General features: G+C 40.0%; 1 protein-coding gene across 1 annotated transcript in view; it reads left to right on the top strand.

The window, feature by feature from the left end:
* The first annotated feature begins 509 nt into the window (after positions 1 to 509).
* The window catches only part of AGA (aspartylglucosaminidase), a 293,146-nt gene continuing 276,301 nt past the window's right edge, over positions 510 to 17,354 (top strand). The window contains exon 1 of the mRNA XM_044062526.1: positions 510 to 702. Coding sequence (XP_043918461.1) covers positions 600 to 702 — 103 coding nt within the window. The 5' untranslated portion in view covers positions 510 to 599. The remainder of the gene's footprint in view (positions 703 to 17,354) is intronic.

Below are 17,354 nucleotides of genomic sequence, written 5' to 3'. Positions count from 1 at the left end.
CCTTTACCACCCCCCCCCACCCCACCCCACATTTTTTATGGCTTTGTCCAGATTTCTTGCTGTAAGAGGTTGAGACTTGAGAGGTATGCGATACATTTCCTGAAGGATTTGAAGTCTAAAACTGAAATGTATGTCATTATTCAGTGACTTCTATCCTCAGATCATACCAGTGATTTGCCAGAAAAAACACAAATTTTAAGGGAAGCAGATCAAAAAGCAGGACATTCTGCGAAAATCTGAACAGTTGAGAGGTGAATCATGACACACCTATAATTTTAAGTGAGTCAAAATCAGGGTCAGTTAAGAGGTATGCAGCCAACCGCAGTGCTACAACTTGCAGTTTTATTTTCGCTTGTCCGTCAATCTGTTACGTGTCGTAGACAAACGAAGCGTACAAAAATAGCAAATCATCTCAGGAGTGCATGTTAAGTCATAATACGTTACAGAAATCTACAAAGGATGTCTTAATGTCAGTGATGCCCGGGAGCTCTCTCAGTAGTAGTATAGTTGTTACGGCAGCAGTCACGTGCGGCCATGCGGAAGTAGGGAGTCATAAGACTCCTGTCTCGGTAATTTTACTGTATTTAGTCGAGTTGAAAATGGCATGGCTTTTCTTAGTTTATGTCTTGTTGGGTGTACCTGTTGATTCTGTTGACCCCCTGGTAATTAATACCTGGTCGTTTAGAAGTGCTTCAGAAGCAGGTACGGCATTGGGTACCTTAGTTACAGTCCAGGGTCTTTTTATTTTTCATTTGCTATATTTGCATTTGTGGGAGAGCGGTGTATTTATAAAGCAGAAGTAAATGAATAAAAGGTAGTGCACCATTTTAACTACTCATATATGAGTACTAAACAGCTATAAAGTTGTATTTATGAGTTGGAAGTAGAGCTGTGCAAATAGGCTTATCAGCTGGGTATAATTGATATGCTTTTGTGACTTTTTTCCGTGTAGATATTTTAAATTATAACGTGAATGCATTATTATTATTATTAAGTAGTCATGGTAGTACATCATATGTAAAACTATGCGCAGTTGGTGAAATATAAAGTTAACTGCCATAATTTTAACTGCAAAACTAATATCTTTGTATGCACGCAGAGCATGACATTGCTGTTGACAACTGTTTTTGTTATGCAAGGAGAGTGATACAGTCAGACCGCACCTGACCCCTTCTTCAGCTCAGAAAGTTCAGTGTTGCATATAAGACTAAAAAGTGAAACTGCAGTGTACCCTTCTTACACCACTTAAGCACCCAAATATGACCATGTGCACATATTTTGTACATTCTTTATCATCATATTGTTTCTTATAACATGTTGTGCACTGTTGCAGTCAGAAACTTTCCATATGGGCTCACCACTTCTTACCGTTGTCCGCCTCACATTTAAAAAGCAGGCACATCAAGGCTTATCTGCTTGTTAAGCTCAAATGATTGTTGCTAATACTCTGTGTTACCATTAATACCTGTGCTACAATTTCATGTTATACAAATCCTTTCTTATTTTTTTATAGAAATATTTGTATTTTAATTCTTGGACATTTTTCTCCCCCTGGGTCTTCACTGAAAAAGGGTTTTATGAACATTTGACTTTTCTTGGTAAACAAAAGCAAACAAACAAATAAATAAATAAATGCAAATTTAAATAAATAAATGCATCATTTTCAGGTCTTGCAACTGCAGCCACAGATTTGTATTTTTATACGAGTCATTCTGTCTGATCAACTTGTGTACAGTCCATGCTGTAGGCATTTACTTGGATATCTCTAAATATCTTCTGGCTTCTAAGAGGTAAAATGTCTCTGAGAGGTATTCTGAAAGAAGATTATTTAAATAAGCAGAGGGTGCCTGGTTGTACTGTTATGGTATTGTCATAAATTCTAGCATACTATTCCTTGGGTAACAGAATCATACAGGCTCTGTCTTCATATGTTCATGAATATCACTTTCATAGGTTCATAGGATGATACTAGGCTAGTGGCCCGGAAGCTCTTATAAGCCTAGCAAAGAATTTCACCCATGTTCCTTCAGTCAGCACCCGGTCATTAGACTGGAATGTACTATTTTATTTCAGCTGTCCTGATATTCTTTGCTGAAGGTGTTGAAGTTGCATTTTCAGCGATACTTAGTTGACATATTTCATTTGTTTAGCTTAACTCTATTTATTTATTTTTTTAGAGTCTACCCAGTTGTCGATTATGGTGTGCATGTGAGTGAAATCATATTTGTTCCTTACATATGTTGTTTGTAGTGCAGTAACCAGGTGAATGATTTAGACCAGATTAGACATTTTCAGTCATAACCTAGACAAAAGGCAGAGTAACACTTGATGCATAACCCCCGAATGAATGCATAAATAAACAAAAAAGCACACAAGTCATGCAACACATTATACATTTTTAACAAAAAAAATTCAACCATGACAACAGGATTACAATCAGCATTATATAGCTAGCAATCAGCTTATTTGCAAATATCATGTCAGACTTTCTTATGGCATGTTATGTTAAACATATCGAGCAACAATAAGAACTTGTGATGTTTTACAGGTGTTTAATAATTTATTGTGGAATCATATGAGATTAATGATGTAAAAGTCACAGAATATTGGACTAAACATTGAAAATAATTATTCTTGTTGATTGAGATGTACATTTGTTTTACTAAAGGTTGTTGGATTTTTTTCTGGACATGAAGTTGTAATGGTCTCCTTGAGCAAGAAATGTGGGCAGCAAGTGGAAAGCTAAGCTAATTTGACTGTGTGGGCAGATCATTTTTTGTGCATTAAGCAGAGAGGCTGCATGAAAACAAAATATTGTAATGCTGTATATTAGAGATGAGCAGAATGTGCTGATTTTTATCTGAAGAGTATGTAATGTTTAGCATATCCTAGTGGGAGACTGTATTTTAATTGTGACAGTAGGATTTCACATTCTCTGACCCACTTGACCTCTGAGCAGAAACAACTGGGGAGCTTTTAACTGTGGTTCAGTTGCTTGGATATCTCGCAGGAAAGTGCTTAAAAGTGAGAGCACAAGTTTAGTAAGTATGTGGGCCACAAATATTTGACTTTTTCAAGTTTAAATCCCATTTACCCTTGTCACTGTCCCATTTACATAGTACTTTGTTGGCCTTGCTAAGTGTATAGAATAGTGTATGCTTTGTTGTCTAATAAGCAGACCTGTGCTCCCCAAACAAGTTATAATAGCTGCAAAATCCTGTTTCCTCTGAACATCTTAATGAGTGTTTCCCGAATGCCTTAACACCAAGTCATCTGCATGTAGCAGTGTGTTAGTGTTTGACAGCCTGAGAATATATAACTCGATCACAGGTGGAACAGATTGACTAAATAGGATAGGCCCAAGAGCTGAAGCCTGTGATAGCCTTTTGGATATAATTGTTGAATCAGAGAAGTTACTATGGACTTTGCCTAAGGATAGCTGGTGATTTTCATTAAAAGTACTTTTGCCAACATTAACCTGTATTAGAACTTATGTCAGCAAAGAGTGACAAGCATATTCCATGTTTTGTTGAGGGCTACAGGTAATTGCTGTGGTCATATTTCCCTGGTCTCTGCCATACTGTTCCAGCCTATCTTTTTTTCTATCATTTTTGCTGGAACTCCATTTGTTGACAGAACCTTGTATTGTGATGGAGAAGCAATTGTTACTCAAGGTAATTTATTGATTTTGGTTTCATTCCAAATTCTAGGGACAAAACTATGGGAAAGGAAGAGATTGTTCCCTTGATTTGGAAGCAGTGTACTTATGGGGCAAGACATTACACTGAATTTGCCTTCAGTCAAAAAAGGTTGCATCTCTGTGCTGTGCATTACCTTCATCTTAAATTATTGGAATCTGGCTTAGAAAGTTTAACTCAAGTGATCTTGAAATGTGGTTAGGAATAGTTTCTAAGCATTTTAGATCAACTGAGTCATATCCAGAACTACCATTCTTGGGTAGTATGTGCAACATTCTTTTAACTTGTGTACAGGTGGTTTTGCTAAAGTGAGGAAGGGACCAGTGTGGTGTCAGGTTACATACAGAGTCAGAGTACTTGGTGAATTTTTTGTGAACATCCATTTAACATGCATAAGTTGATCTTGTTATTTGTTGTTGGTGATAGGAACATTACCAGTCATTAGTCAAATGCTTTCTTGTCTTTGCCAAGCTTATGTTAAACCAAAAGCTCTATTTTTGCACATACTCTTCGGGTGAATAAATAACTTTACGCTTGTGTACTCATTTTTTTTTTTCAAGTTCTGAAGAGTTAACTGTTTGTTTTTATTTCTGAATGAAGTATCTATAATCCTGGCCACATTATTAAATTTGGAGACTTGTTCATGTTCACATTTCTGGTATGCTTGGTCTAGACATTCTGATAATGTCAGGGAAATTGTTTCTCCTGTATCTCTCATGTAATCTTGAGGTATGTGTTTCAGGCACACTAAGTGATCCTGTAGCTTGTACTTCAATTTATATTTGTAGATTTTTGTTATTTAGGCTAGGCAGAATTTGTCATAGTTCATAGGTATGTTTTGGGCTAACAGTCACTAATGCCTTTTTAAGCCTAGCCATACATCCCAAGATGCTGGTACCCTTGATAAATGTAAGCAGGGGCTTGGGAAATGAAACATTTACAAGCAGAGGCTTGGGAGATTGAACCATTAACAGGGTGCTTGTGTCCATTAGAGACATAGTGCAAAAGAGTCTCCTTGCTCCTTTATCTGTTTAAAACTTTCATTTTGTGGCTCACAGCTGTTCTTCTGCTGTGATAAACATTTCTGTAGTCTTTACTGTCTAAAAGAGTATAGGCGAGTATCTTTAGTATTGTCCCAATTCAGATTTGCTGTCTCTGGGCCTGTTTGTGTTTGCAGTGGTTGTTTTGAGCACATGACCAGACCATCTTGAATTGGCAGAAGCCTTTCTTTACCTTCGTGGCAGGATTGTGTTGATTGGCTGGTGGAGGTTGGATGGTCTAGGACTTGGCGTAAGCACTCATTGGTTCTTTTGAGCTTTTTTTTAAAAAAAGTTGTTTAAGGTTGAATCATCTGGTACTTAAGCTGTAACTTTGAGAGGATTTCTGTCTATACACAGTGAGCTGAGTGGAGTAGGGGCATTGACTACAACTCTGAGATATATAACAATAAGTATCCTGTTTTTTGCTTATTACTAGTTATTGCTTCTAGCAATTTATATATAGCACTTTTTATTGCCTGCTGCATACTTTTTACTGTATTTTATTACTATTAACTAATCTGCATGGGTAAACTAAAATTGCCTGCCTTACAGGGCCTGATTAATAGTTTTTTACTGTCACACTGTTTGTAAAGCTTTTTAGCTAGTTTCACTGTGTGAAAGGTATTAAGGGGAAATTCTCCCTCCTTGTTAAGCACCTGTTTGTTTGTTCTGATATTTGTTTGTTCTAATTTCCTGCCAAGGAGTGTATCATGTAACTGATTTGTTTGCAGTTAAAAGCGTTATGTAGAGTTTCCTTGCCCCTTTATCTATTTAAAACTTTCATTTTGTGTCTCACTGCTGTTCTACTGTGATAAACATTTCTGTAGTGTTTACTGTCTAAAAGGAGTGTAGGCTAGTAGCTTTAGTATTGTTCCCCAGTCTCTCTCCCTGTTGGTATATTGCTGTTATACTTAGTGGCTTTGCAGTTGCCTGCCCCTACTGTAAATTTGATCTGGGACACTCCTCCCAGTCTAGTGTTATTAGCTCATTCTACCCAATACAGAGAGAATGTTTGAGAAGGCCAAACCACTTAGTTTCCTAACCTTGAATTATCTTCTGCTTCCCCTCTCTCCCTTTCCTTTACAAAAAAAAAAAACTTTGCTAGAATCTCCCTGTGTTCTGCTTAACTGTAACAAAAAAAATTACGCTTGTTTCCTGCCTTTCCTGTAACTAGTCTAGTCCAGATACAGATTTGTTATATCCAGGACTGTTTGTAAGCTTCTGAGCCCCCCAAGCCTGTCTGTTTTGGAGGGAAGCTTGCTAGTTTATCAGTGGGAGCGGTAAGCACTAGGTAAACTATCTGCTACATAAGGAGTGGTTTCTGGCCCAGAATTTGTAGTTATTGGCCATTTGGGCAATTTTTCCATCTCTTCCAACTTTCTGATTTAAAAGCTGGCATTTCCACTTGTTTTTTTCCTGTAACTAGTCTAGTTCAGATACAGATTCTTAGTTTTAGCAATTGAATTTGCTGATTTGTACTCAGCACTTGTTCAGAACTTGTTGTAAGCATTAAATAAGCTACAAATTACTACATCACTCAACCTTCCTCATTACCCAGTGGAAAACAATTTTTGTACTTACTTTCCTCACTTGCCAGCTCTTGTACTCCCTTTCCTCACTTGTCTAGAGGAAAATAGTTTTTTATTCAGGCATGTCCAAGGGTCAGCTCCCAGTGTTCTCTCCGGTCTGTCTGAATCTGGGCATCTTGGGGCACTGTAGCAATTGCCTCATGTACACAGACAACCCTCTCTTCCTCCCATCCAACACTGCAACCTATGAGAGGTGTCCTTAACTAGCCAAACTGGAAGTAAAGCTCTCTCCAACCAAGACTGAACTTGACAGTCAAGAGGAGAAGGTAAACACTTGCACCACACCACACTCATCACACAGTCCCAGTAAACATACACCACCAAAATCCACACATAGAAACACAAAAACATTCATGGAGGCTCTCAGTAATAATCTGCTCAAGCAACAGAGACCTCCAAAGCTGGAACGCAAGCAACCTCCACCCCCCAACACAACACAGATAAGTGTGCCACTCAACCACAGGCCATAAGGCAAAACAACGTACCCAAGACACTAGTCATAGGTGACTCTATAGTCAAGCACACTGATGCCCCATTCACCAGGCTAAACAAGGAGAAGGAAATGTCAGCTGCCAGGATCCGCCACATAACCCACGCACTCAGGTCACTCCACAACAAGTACAAATATGACTCTGTCATTGTCCATGTTGGTGTGAATGACCTGAGATGCACCTCTCTGGACTACATGGAAGAGCTCTCCGATCTTGTAGCCCAGGCAGGTATGATCTTGGCCCTGAGTAGCATCCTGCCATCACCCAGAATGATACCGCAGTACAAGGACAAAATGACTGACTTCAACAATTGGCTAAGCTTCTGGTGTCATTCAAAGGGGATCCAGTATATTTCTGCCTGGGACGATATGGTCGACAGACCACGATGCTTTGCCACAGATGGCCTGCACCTGTCACCCCTGGGATTCCAGATACTGGCTAAGGCTGTTGCCGCCCCTGTAGTGCCTTTTTTAGGCAAGGTTCAAATGACAAATTCACCACCATAACAGGAACAGGCAAGCAAAAACGGAGGGTAATGCTACTCAAAGCTAGAAGTCTAAATGTCAAAATGCACTCCCTCGAGGTACTCCTTAAAATGGGGAACATTGATATCTGTGCAGTGACTGAGACATGGTTCATGGCTCCAGAGAGCACCCCCGCATTACCAGGCTATAACTCGTACCACACTTTTCGGCCACCTAACCTGGACTGGAACACCAAAGGCAGAGGTGTGTCCATATTCATTAAGGATATCCACACCTCCAGGCTAGTTGCTCAGCATAATGCATCCAAGTGCAACTAACTCTGGACAAAACTGCAATCCAAATTGTAGCTTGCTACAGATCCCCTACCATGCCCCAGGATTCCCACTCCTCTTTTCTTGATGTACTGGAAGATATTAAGGTTCAACCAAACACCCTAATAATATTAGGGTTCAACCAAACACCCTAGTAATGGGCGATTTCAACTACCCCACCATTAACTGGGAAAACTACTCGTGTACCAACTCCTTCGCTCAATGCTTTCTGGAATTCATAAATTTCAATGCACTGGATCAACTTATCCACACCCCCACCAGGGGCAACAATATCCTAGACCTAGTCATTACCAGCAAGTGACTGGTGTTCCACACCTGAAGTCAACTCCTTGTTGGTCAGATCCGACCATAAGCTAATCACCCTAGATATCCACATCCTGCCCCCCACCCCTCATCAAGGAAACCACAATAAAAACATTTCTCCAAAGCCAACTTCATGCTTTTTAAGACAGAAGTGGTGAACTTCATGACACCCATGCAGATGGACAGTACAGTTACGACTGCTGAATCCTACACAAATACACTCTGTAAGCACTTGCATGAGTGCATGGCTCATGCTATCCCAAACAGAACCAAGATGCTATCCTCCAAAAAAGGAAGCCAATCTGGTGGTCCCCTGCCATAAACAAACTCTACAACAGAAGGAAGAAACTGTTGCAAAAGAGAGTAAAATCCCATGAGTGGAGGAGCTCCCTGGTCAGCCTCAGTACAAAGCTGAGATCCCTTCTAAGATCCTCCAAAGCTAGCTACAAAAACAAAATCGCCACTGATTCTAGGGACCACCACAAAGCATTCTATAGCTATGTCAAGAATCTGAATGGCAACACCCAGATCTGCTCTGAGTTATAGCACAACGACATGAAAATTACAAAACCAACTGATATTGCCAACATCCTGGCAGATAGGTTCAGTGCTAACTTTACCCACCTCTCAGCCCCTAAAGGGCCCATATCTATACAGGAAGAATGTAGAGTCCCTGTAATCACAACTACGCAGGTAAAAGCTGCAAGGCCAAAAACATAGCATCCATGGGACCGGACAACATCCCAGGCTGCGTTTTACATGAACTTCTGAATGAACTGGCTCCCCACCTAAGCACCATGTTCAATCATAGCCTTACGTCAGGCTTTGTGCCCACTGAATGGCGCACAGCAACAGTTATCCCACTCCACAAATGGGGAGCCACCACTGATCCTGGGAACTATTGCCCTATTAGCCTGATGAGCCTGGTTTGTAAGGCCATGGAACATATCATCATGGAACTGATAAACAAAGAAATTGGTGACCTCCAAACTCTGGACCTCACCCAGTTCGGGTTTGTGAAAGGCAGATCATGCCTCCTGAACCCGCTTGACTTCTTTGAGGCATTCACCATAGCCGTAGATGAGGGTAAGGTGGTTCACACAGCCTATCTCGACCTCGCCAAGGCTTTCGACACCATCCCCCATTCTGAAATTATAGCTAAACTCACTAAACTAGGTATAAATCCCTACATTACAAGATTGGTTGCCAACTGGCTAACTGACAGAACCCACACTGTAAAAGGTGCAGACTCAAAATACTTCAAACCAGTGACAAGTGGAGTACCACAGGGTTCAGTCCTGGGACCTCTCCTGTTTATTAGCCAAAGTTTGCAGATGATTGCAAACTAGGAGCCATAGTCGAGTCCCCAAATGATGTGGACATCCTACAGAAGGACCTCACTGAGACAGAGGCCTGGTGTCAGAGCCATGGCCTCAAGCTCAGTGCCAAAAGGTGCATTGTCATCCCCTTTGGTAAAAACTCAGTACCCATGAACTACTACATAGGCGGCAGTCTACTTGACGCCGAATTTGTGATAAGACCTTGGGACCCAGGTGGACACTAGTCTCTCCTTTGATAATCACATCGCCACAGTAGTCAGGAAATCCTTTTATGTGGCACACCTCGTAATAAAAGGGTTCTCATCCAGGAAAAAAGAGGTAATTGTTCCCCTCTACTCTACACTCATTAGACCCATTATAGAGTACAATGCCCCTTTTGGAATGTACCTCACAAGACATCTGCAGCAGCTGGAAAGGCTACAGAAGTACCTCACAAAAAGGATTACTGGCCTCAAACAGATGCTCTACACTGACCATCTCAAAAAACCTCCAGCTTTACTCCATAGCATATCGCCTACACTGAGGTGATCTCTGCCTAACATGAAAAGCTATGTCAAGCCCAGAGCAGGTGGACATGCTACACCTAAAGAAATCCCTCCAAGCTACACGCTCTAGGGACCTAAACCTTGTCACCACAATAAACTGGGCATGCTGGAGGGATAGATTCCTGTCCCAGAGACTTGCCATACTCTGGATCAAGCTACCCATCTATGTCAAGCAAAGTTCCTCATTAGCACTCTTCAAGAAAAATCTTGATGATGAGTGGATGGGAAATAGGAAATACACCCTGGGGATCACTTCTGTGGCCCTGCTTGACAGGGGCACAGGAAAATAACTTTCTTGTGTGGCATAAGCCAGGGAACCTCATTAGCTAGGCTTACTTAGGCCTGATAGCCTAGTACCTACCTATGAACCTGTGAACCATGGATGAATTTCCTGTTCCCTATCCAGTTGTCCAAGTTACACTTGAGTTAGTGGATCTGTGCATTACATGGATGGGGAGCCTGTTCAGAGAAGGGGTAGTTTCTGGGATACATAGCTGTATTTCTAGTAGGTCCTGTTTATATCCCAGGCAAGATTTAAATCTTTAGAATGGGTAATTTTGGTGCTGTTTGTTTTGTGGATATACAGGAGGTCCATCAGAAGTAAATGCCAAAAAGGAGCAGGCCTAGGACCAGTCCCTGAGGAATTGCACCTGTGACTGGCTTTATTTTAGAGGTGGACTCCGCATTCCTAACTTCCAGGCTCCTGTTTATGACTAAGCTGGCTATCCATTGAGTGACACAAGGATTTATACCTAACCTCTTGAGTTATCAACCATGACTGAGTTGGGTATGGTGTCAGATGTCTTAGCTAATCTAGCCAAATGTATACTGTTTTGCCTCACCCATTGCTGTGATGACCTGTTCAAAGAAGTCCACCAGGTCAAGAAGGCATGACCTGCCCTTGATGAAATCAAAGTGGTTTCAGTCCAGACTATCACTGATCAGTTCCATGATAATTTTTCCATGGCTTTGTATATTAGACTAGTGAGACTTGTGGGTTTCCAAGATATGTAGATGGCCCACCTTTGTGCAGAGGGATGACTGTTGCCTTTCTCCATTCATGAAGTATGAAGACTTTGGAGGGTACATTTAAGTAGTGATTCCAGAGGGCCTGAGGTTATATTTCATGCTATTTAAGAAGGCATCCTGCAATATTATCTGGGCCCACTGATGCATTGTTCTTGGCATTAGAGAGAACATTCATGTTCCCGCGTGATAGTAGAGAGAGTTATATTTGATGGCATTTCCTAAGAGGAGGTTGAGGGGGAGAGAGGGGTAAAGTTAAAGCTGAATTTGTATACCAGTAGACTTAACTACGTCTTCTGGCTCAGTATAGGTGGCTCCATTAACACTGAGCTGTGCACACAATTTTATACTAAAGAATGCCTTTTGGTTGTTGTTGGCCTGGGAGGCCAGTGTACCTCATATTTTGCTTTGGTAGAGTTTATTTGACCTGTACGTTTGAGCGTGCTTTTATCCTGCTGGATGCTACCCCTCCAAATTTTTGCTGTACTTTTCCTTCTGTTATGCAGCCTGTTGAAGTTGTGATTCCACCAGCGTGGCTTGTTTTTTGAGTTAGTGCTGTACTTATTCCTGCTGGGTACTCTATGCAGCTGTTAACATGTCTGTATAGGGTTTCTGTGAGTACCGCATAGGCAGCAGTATTCTTGGGGGTTATGGGGGCTTAATATTTTTACTGAACAATGCATTTAGGAGGTTTATGCGTTTTGCATGATGGAAGGTAACAGAAGTGATTACAAAGGAATTGCAGGGAGGTGAACACATAATTAGTGGATTATTCTTAAAGGCATAATCCATCCGTAAGTCATTTGCGCCTGTGTGTGGAACAGTAGGTACCCTGACCATCTAGCTGAAACTAAGCCCATATATAAGTTCATAGATTGATAGTTACTAGGCATGTAGTCCATGAGACCACTTAGGGCCCTACTCTAGCGTAGTCTCCCATTATGCCCAAGCACTGTCTGATTATGTGACTTTGCATGGAGTTACACAGTTGGCAGATGGACCCAGAGGGAATCAAATGCTGGAATAATTCCATCTTTGATTTCTTTGCAATTTTATTTTCCCCAGGTGACATCAGAATTATGAATTCAAATGGAAAAAAAGAATCTGGCTTGAGTCAGGATTCAGATATTTTATCAGTATGGCTGGTATGGTTAGAAAGGCAGGTGAAAGGTCATGGGAGGTAGTCTTGGATGTAGAGTACTGTTTCTAGCCTTAAGTAGAGAAGTGCTTTGATTGGCAGCAGAAACCTGTTACCCTTATGTAGTATACTGTGAAGGAGTAAATTCCTAATACATCAAGGATGAGTTGTCAGTGGAGCAGCTACTTCTAAGATATTTTGATCTTCGAAGTTTGGGTTCTTGTATTTTTATATAACCTTTTGCAGCCTGCAGGGTCTGTCTCTTGTACCCAGAAACAGATCATTGAGTTGTAGATGAAACACAATGGTTGTCAAACACTTGGTGATAACAGCCACACTTGCTATACACCTCCCCTTAAAAATATAGCAACAAACATTGAAGAACGTGCACCATTTCCACTTCAGTTGCAAACAACTTTAATAAACTTGTCTGCATTATAGCTAGTTTGACTACGATAAAACTATTAAGTTAATTTTCATTAATTTTTTGTGTGTGTTTGGTTATGCATGCTCTGTGTTTACCATGAATGAACTTCTTGCAGTTGTTAACATACTGCGGGTATGTTGAGAAGTACTACTGGAGCCTGCATATGTTACTGATGTGTTTTTCTACCATTATTCAGGTACAAGACATCTGGTATAATTGTGTTTGGAAACTAAGTACCAGCGTATGTTGTATTCGGGGACACTTTATAGTTGCCACATTTTATAGTACTAAGAAATAATAACAGTGGTACTAATAAAGAAGTATGCACTTCTATTCAGAAACAGCTTCACAATATTTTTAAAAAATATTTCACTGACAAATGTTTCACTAGTATAGGTTGTAGTCAAAGATTTAAAGATTAATTATGTTACAGCAAGCATACAATACTGTAGATGAAAGTGGTGCCATTGAATCAAGTTTGTGTGCTATTATATCATAAGAAATAGCAGGTGTTCGTCATTATGATCACTACTGTATTACCTCAGCTACACAGGTTGTCTTGCATGGGATACAGCAGCTGGCGAGCCTCCACATGGCCATCTTCCACATAGCCAGACTGTTATTCATCTTGAGCTGAGTTAAATAAAAACAGTGGTTAGGGAACCAGAGCCGTCAGAGCTTGTTTGGCGCCAAAGGGTGTTCCCCTTCTGTACTTTTGAGACGTTATGGTCAGCTAACACATTTCATTGGTTGCCTGATAAGTTCCCTTTGGGGTCGGCTGTGGAAAAACTTCTACATTTTAATTTAAAAAAAAAAAAAATTTTTATTGAAACTTAAGCAACTTTTAGTAACTTCTAAATAGGAAATTTACCTTCTGTTTCGTGGAAAAAGGTTATTAAAATTAATTTAAAACTGCTTATAAAAAAATTAATTTTGATTGAAACCTAAGCAACTTTTAGTAACTTCTAAATAGGAACTTTACCTTATGTTTCGTAGAAAAAAGTTATTAAAATTGATTTAAAACTGCTTATTTTCCTAGCTAATAAGTTGTTCTTATTTTAGCTTTGCAGATGGGAATAGGTGTTTTAAAGTGCTTTTCACTAAGTTTTTGGTGGGAAAAGTGTATTTTTTTTTTTACTAATCTGTTTCATTGACTACTGCCGCCAGGCTTCCCCAGAAATCGGGCATCATCAGTATCTTCATTTGTCCAGCCACAAAAAAGAAGAAAATTCATAAACAGCCTTTGCCATCACCGCAGGCTGCTAATGTGCCTCAGCCGCAGGTGGGTGAGACTGCTGTGACAGTTTTTGGCTTCTGAGACCATTTATCTTTTTCCTTGGATCCCTCTGGTCCAATCAGTCATCATGGATCAGGGGTTAGACACATCCACTGCCCTGTTTGAATGCCCTTGGCAGCCAAGGAACAGGAAATACCCTTCTGCCTAGCCAGACTGCAATACCCATCCTTAAGGAGTTTTCAGAAATTTCTGTCATAAAGAAACAAATTTTAAGACCTATGTCTTCTTCTGTCTTAGTCACTTTGAAGAGGAGTGATTTATTTGGGCTAATCTCTGGGTTTATTCCAGGGTCGTGACCCTTCCAGTTCAGGTGTTTTGGCAAGAGAAAAGGGGATGATTCTTCTGAAAAGGCTCAAGATTTTGAACCACAAAATGATTTTGGAGGGACAGGCTCTATTTTGTCTCCTCAGGTTTCGGTTTCAGATTCTGAGGAGTAAATGATGTCTGCAAGTCCCTTTGAAAGATTTGGTCTTTCTGAAATTATTTCCATAATAATTCAGTTGTGTCAGTGGGAGCACATAATGACATCCCTAAAGTAGTACTATAATTTATTGCAGCGGGATTTTCCTAAATCTATTTTAGTTCATCATGTTCTTTCAGCAGTGGAGAGCGTTTTTGTAACAGCAGGTACCCTGCTTGATAGCCACCCTGCTGCCCCCAAAAAGCCAATACAGCATTCTCTAGTTGTATATTAATCTCCCAGATCAGACCCAGCAATTACTTTTCCAGTGAACCCATCCACTACCAAACATCTGGTTAGTTCTAATCCGTCCCCTTCTGACAAGGATGAGCAAGTTCTTGATAGAGTTAGAAAAAAACTGTATTCTTCTGCAACACTTATTTTTAGATTTCTCATCCATCAAGCCTGTATATTAAAGTTTGTTTGCCTTTTTTGAGAACATAAGGAATATTTATTACATCTGTTTCCTCTACTGAGGAGGAAAAAAAACTTGTATTTCAGGTGGCTGCCCACTGTATGAAATGTGTTTTATGATTCTGCTGGTGCCATTTCCAGTGCAACTGTCATGAGGAGATTTACTTTGTTGCATATACAAAGGTTTCCAGAAGATGTCAAAGTTGAAATTTTGAATTCTTCCTTAGACACAGTTAGGTTTTGTACCATCTTGTCGCAGATATTCTTAAGTGTGATGAAGTAGGTAAGCGAGTCAAGGAATTTCTCCAATTTTTCGGCCTTCCAAGTTTTTCAAGGGTTTTAATGCTACTCCTGCAACTTTTTTTTTCAAAATACAATGTAAATAAACACAGCAAGCTGCTGATAAGTTGTTTAAAAGGTAATGATGGTGAGGTTCCAGAAAGAAAGGAGGACCCCCACAGAACAAAGAACAGGCTCATTTGAATGACTGTAAGACTCGCCCCCTTTCTGCCATAGCCTTAATCCTTCCAGCAAGTCTGAGCCTCCATTCATCTCTTTGGCAACAGATAGTTTCAGACAAGTAGGTTCTGAAAGTAATTCATCAAGGTTACAGATTGCAGTGGGAGTCTCTTTGTCCCTTTTTAAGGATTCCTCTCTTCTGCTGGACCAAATTCCTCTCTTCTCTCCTGTCATTCAGCATCTGCTTTATGAAGGAGTTATGGAAGCGACCCTCCTCCTCTGCTACAAATTGTTTTTGGTGTCAAATAAAGAAGACTCATGGTGACCATTTCTAGATCTTTCATTCTAAAACTATTTGTGGTAGTGCCAAGTTCAGAATGTTATACCTTCAGTCCCCATTTGAGTTTTTTTGGTAACTTTAGATTTAAAGGATGCATATTGTCATATGCCTATAAATCCATATTTCAGATGTTTTTATAGGTGTTATATGTCTGGATCACACTTTGCATTATCCATTGCTACTAAAGTATTCACAAAGTGTGTACCTCTTGTGATGGCCTACAGCAGACTGCAAGATATTCACATTTTTCCTTATTTATATCCCTTGGATGAAGATTATTCCACACAGACTGGGGTTCTTATTTATATCTCTTGGATGAAGATTATTCCACACAGACTGGGGTTCCAGGAGAACATATAAATGTCTTTGTTTCCCTGAGGTATCATTTAGATACCTCAGTTCAAAGAGCTTTTCTTCCACATGGAAACATAGATTTTGTAGCTAAAAATTTTCCTTTCAGCCCAGAAATTTCTCAGGATTTTGAGTCTTAATGGCATCTATGATCCCCACTGGCAAGACTCCAGTTGAGGAAAATAAGAAGTATCTAAAATCTTTATGGTGCCAATATCAACATCCATTGACTTTCCAGATTGCAGTTTTGCCGTTTGTGAAAAAGATTTTTTTTGGTGGATAGACCAAATTTATCAGAATCCAGGTCTCCCAGTTTCCTTTTCAGCTCCTGGATGGTTTGTAACAAAGCCTCCTTATATTTTGCTTGCGGTACATTGTTGTAGCTCAAGTTCCTTTTTATTCCACTTTCCTACCCAAAACATTTTCCATGCACTAAAATTTTGTTTGAGGAACCCACAAATGTTCCCTTCATTTAGACCTACCCTAATCGTACTAACCCTCATTTCCGTGTTCTACATTTCTTTCAGAAGATTTGCTTCCTTTTCTTTCATACCAATCCCATTACCTTGTAACTTCCTACCTTCCTAACATTCCCCATTTCCCATCCTTCATCCTTATCAGCTGTAGAATATTGTATGCAGTCTCGTAAACCTAAAATGCAATCTACTCCACCCTGTTAAAATCAGGCATTCAGAACCATTATCTACAAAATTCTTTCTGCTTTCTCCAATAATTTTAAGAGCATACGGACAACATAAAATCTGTTTAGAGATTTTATGATATTTCTTGGAGCCTGATTGTACTTGGCACTTTTAGAGGGCCACTGTGGAAACAATCAGACTTTTGTCTCATTTCGTCCATGTCTTCATTTTTCTCTTTCAGTGCCACATAATTCTGTTCTACTTTCTCCTTCCTGGTTCCACACAGTCTAATATCTAAATATTTTCCCTTCCATTCCCTAATTGTTTCACGTCAGACATCTTGTCCTTGCCTATATCCTTATCACTATCTTATCAGCATTGCATTTTAGTCTTTGTTTTGCAAATCACTTGTATTTTTCAGTAACAATTTTTTATTTTTGTATTTATCCTTTGTTGAGGGAGTTAGTACTACTAGGCTAGTGGTCTCTCTTCAGGAGAGACCAAAAGTGGTATTTATACTTCAGGGAAAATTTGGGTAGGGTATCTGGGAACTTCCACTTACTCTCTCTGGTGCCATGGGATCTTTTGCAACCACTTTGAACTACCACTGACTCAAATACATGGCAGCTTGGTTTAATATGTTATTTTGACGATGGTACACTTAGGAATGTGCCATCTCCTGGTGGTGTACTGTAGTGTCAGCAATTTGAAAATTTAATCCACTCACCTGGAGTGCGAATGTAGTCCACTGCCTTCTGATCTTCAACACCAAAGGCGAGCGTGTTACTGGTTGAGCCACTGACACTGCATCCTTCCATAGAGGGAGCTGGCGGAAAGGAAGAAGGGATAGAGCATTGCCAGCTATGTGGTATCGTAGCAGTTAGCCATTTGCTGGCAGAAGGATTTGTGGGTAAAACTTGTATACAGAACTAAAGAGCTCCTAAAAATCTTTCCATTTCTTCTAGCGTATTCATCATA

Source organism: Protopterus annectens, chromosome 2.part1 (genome assembly GCF_019279795.1).
Source record: "Protopterus annectens isolate FY-2018-M chromosome 2.part1, PAN1.0, whole genome shotgun sequence".
Taxonomy (NCBI): domain Eukaryota; kingdom Metazoa; phylum Chordata; order Ceratodontiformes; family Protopteridae; genus Protopterus; species Protopterus annectens.
The sequence above is the reverse complement of the archived record's forward strand: the minus strand, read 5'-3'. Positions and strand labels throughout refer to the sequence as shown.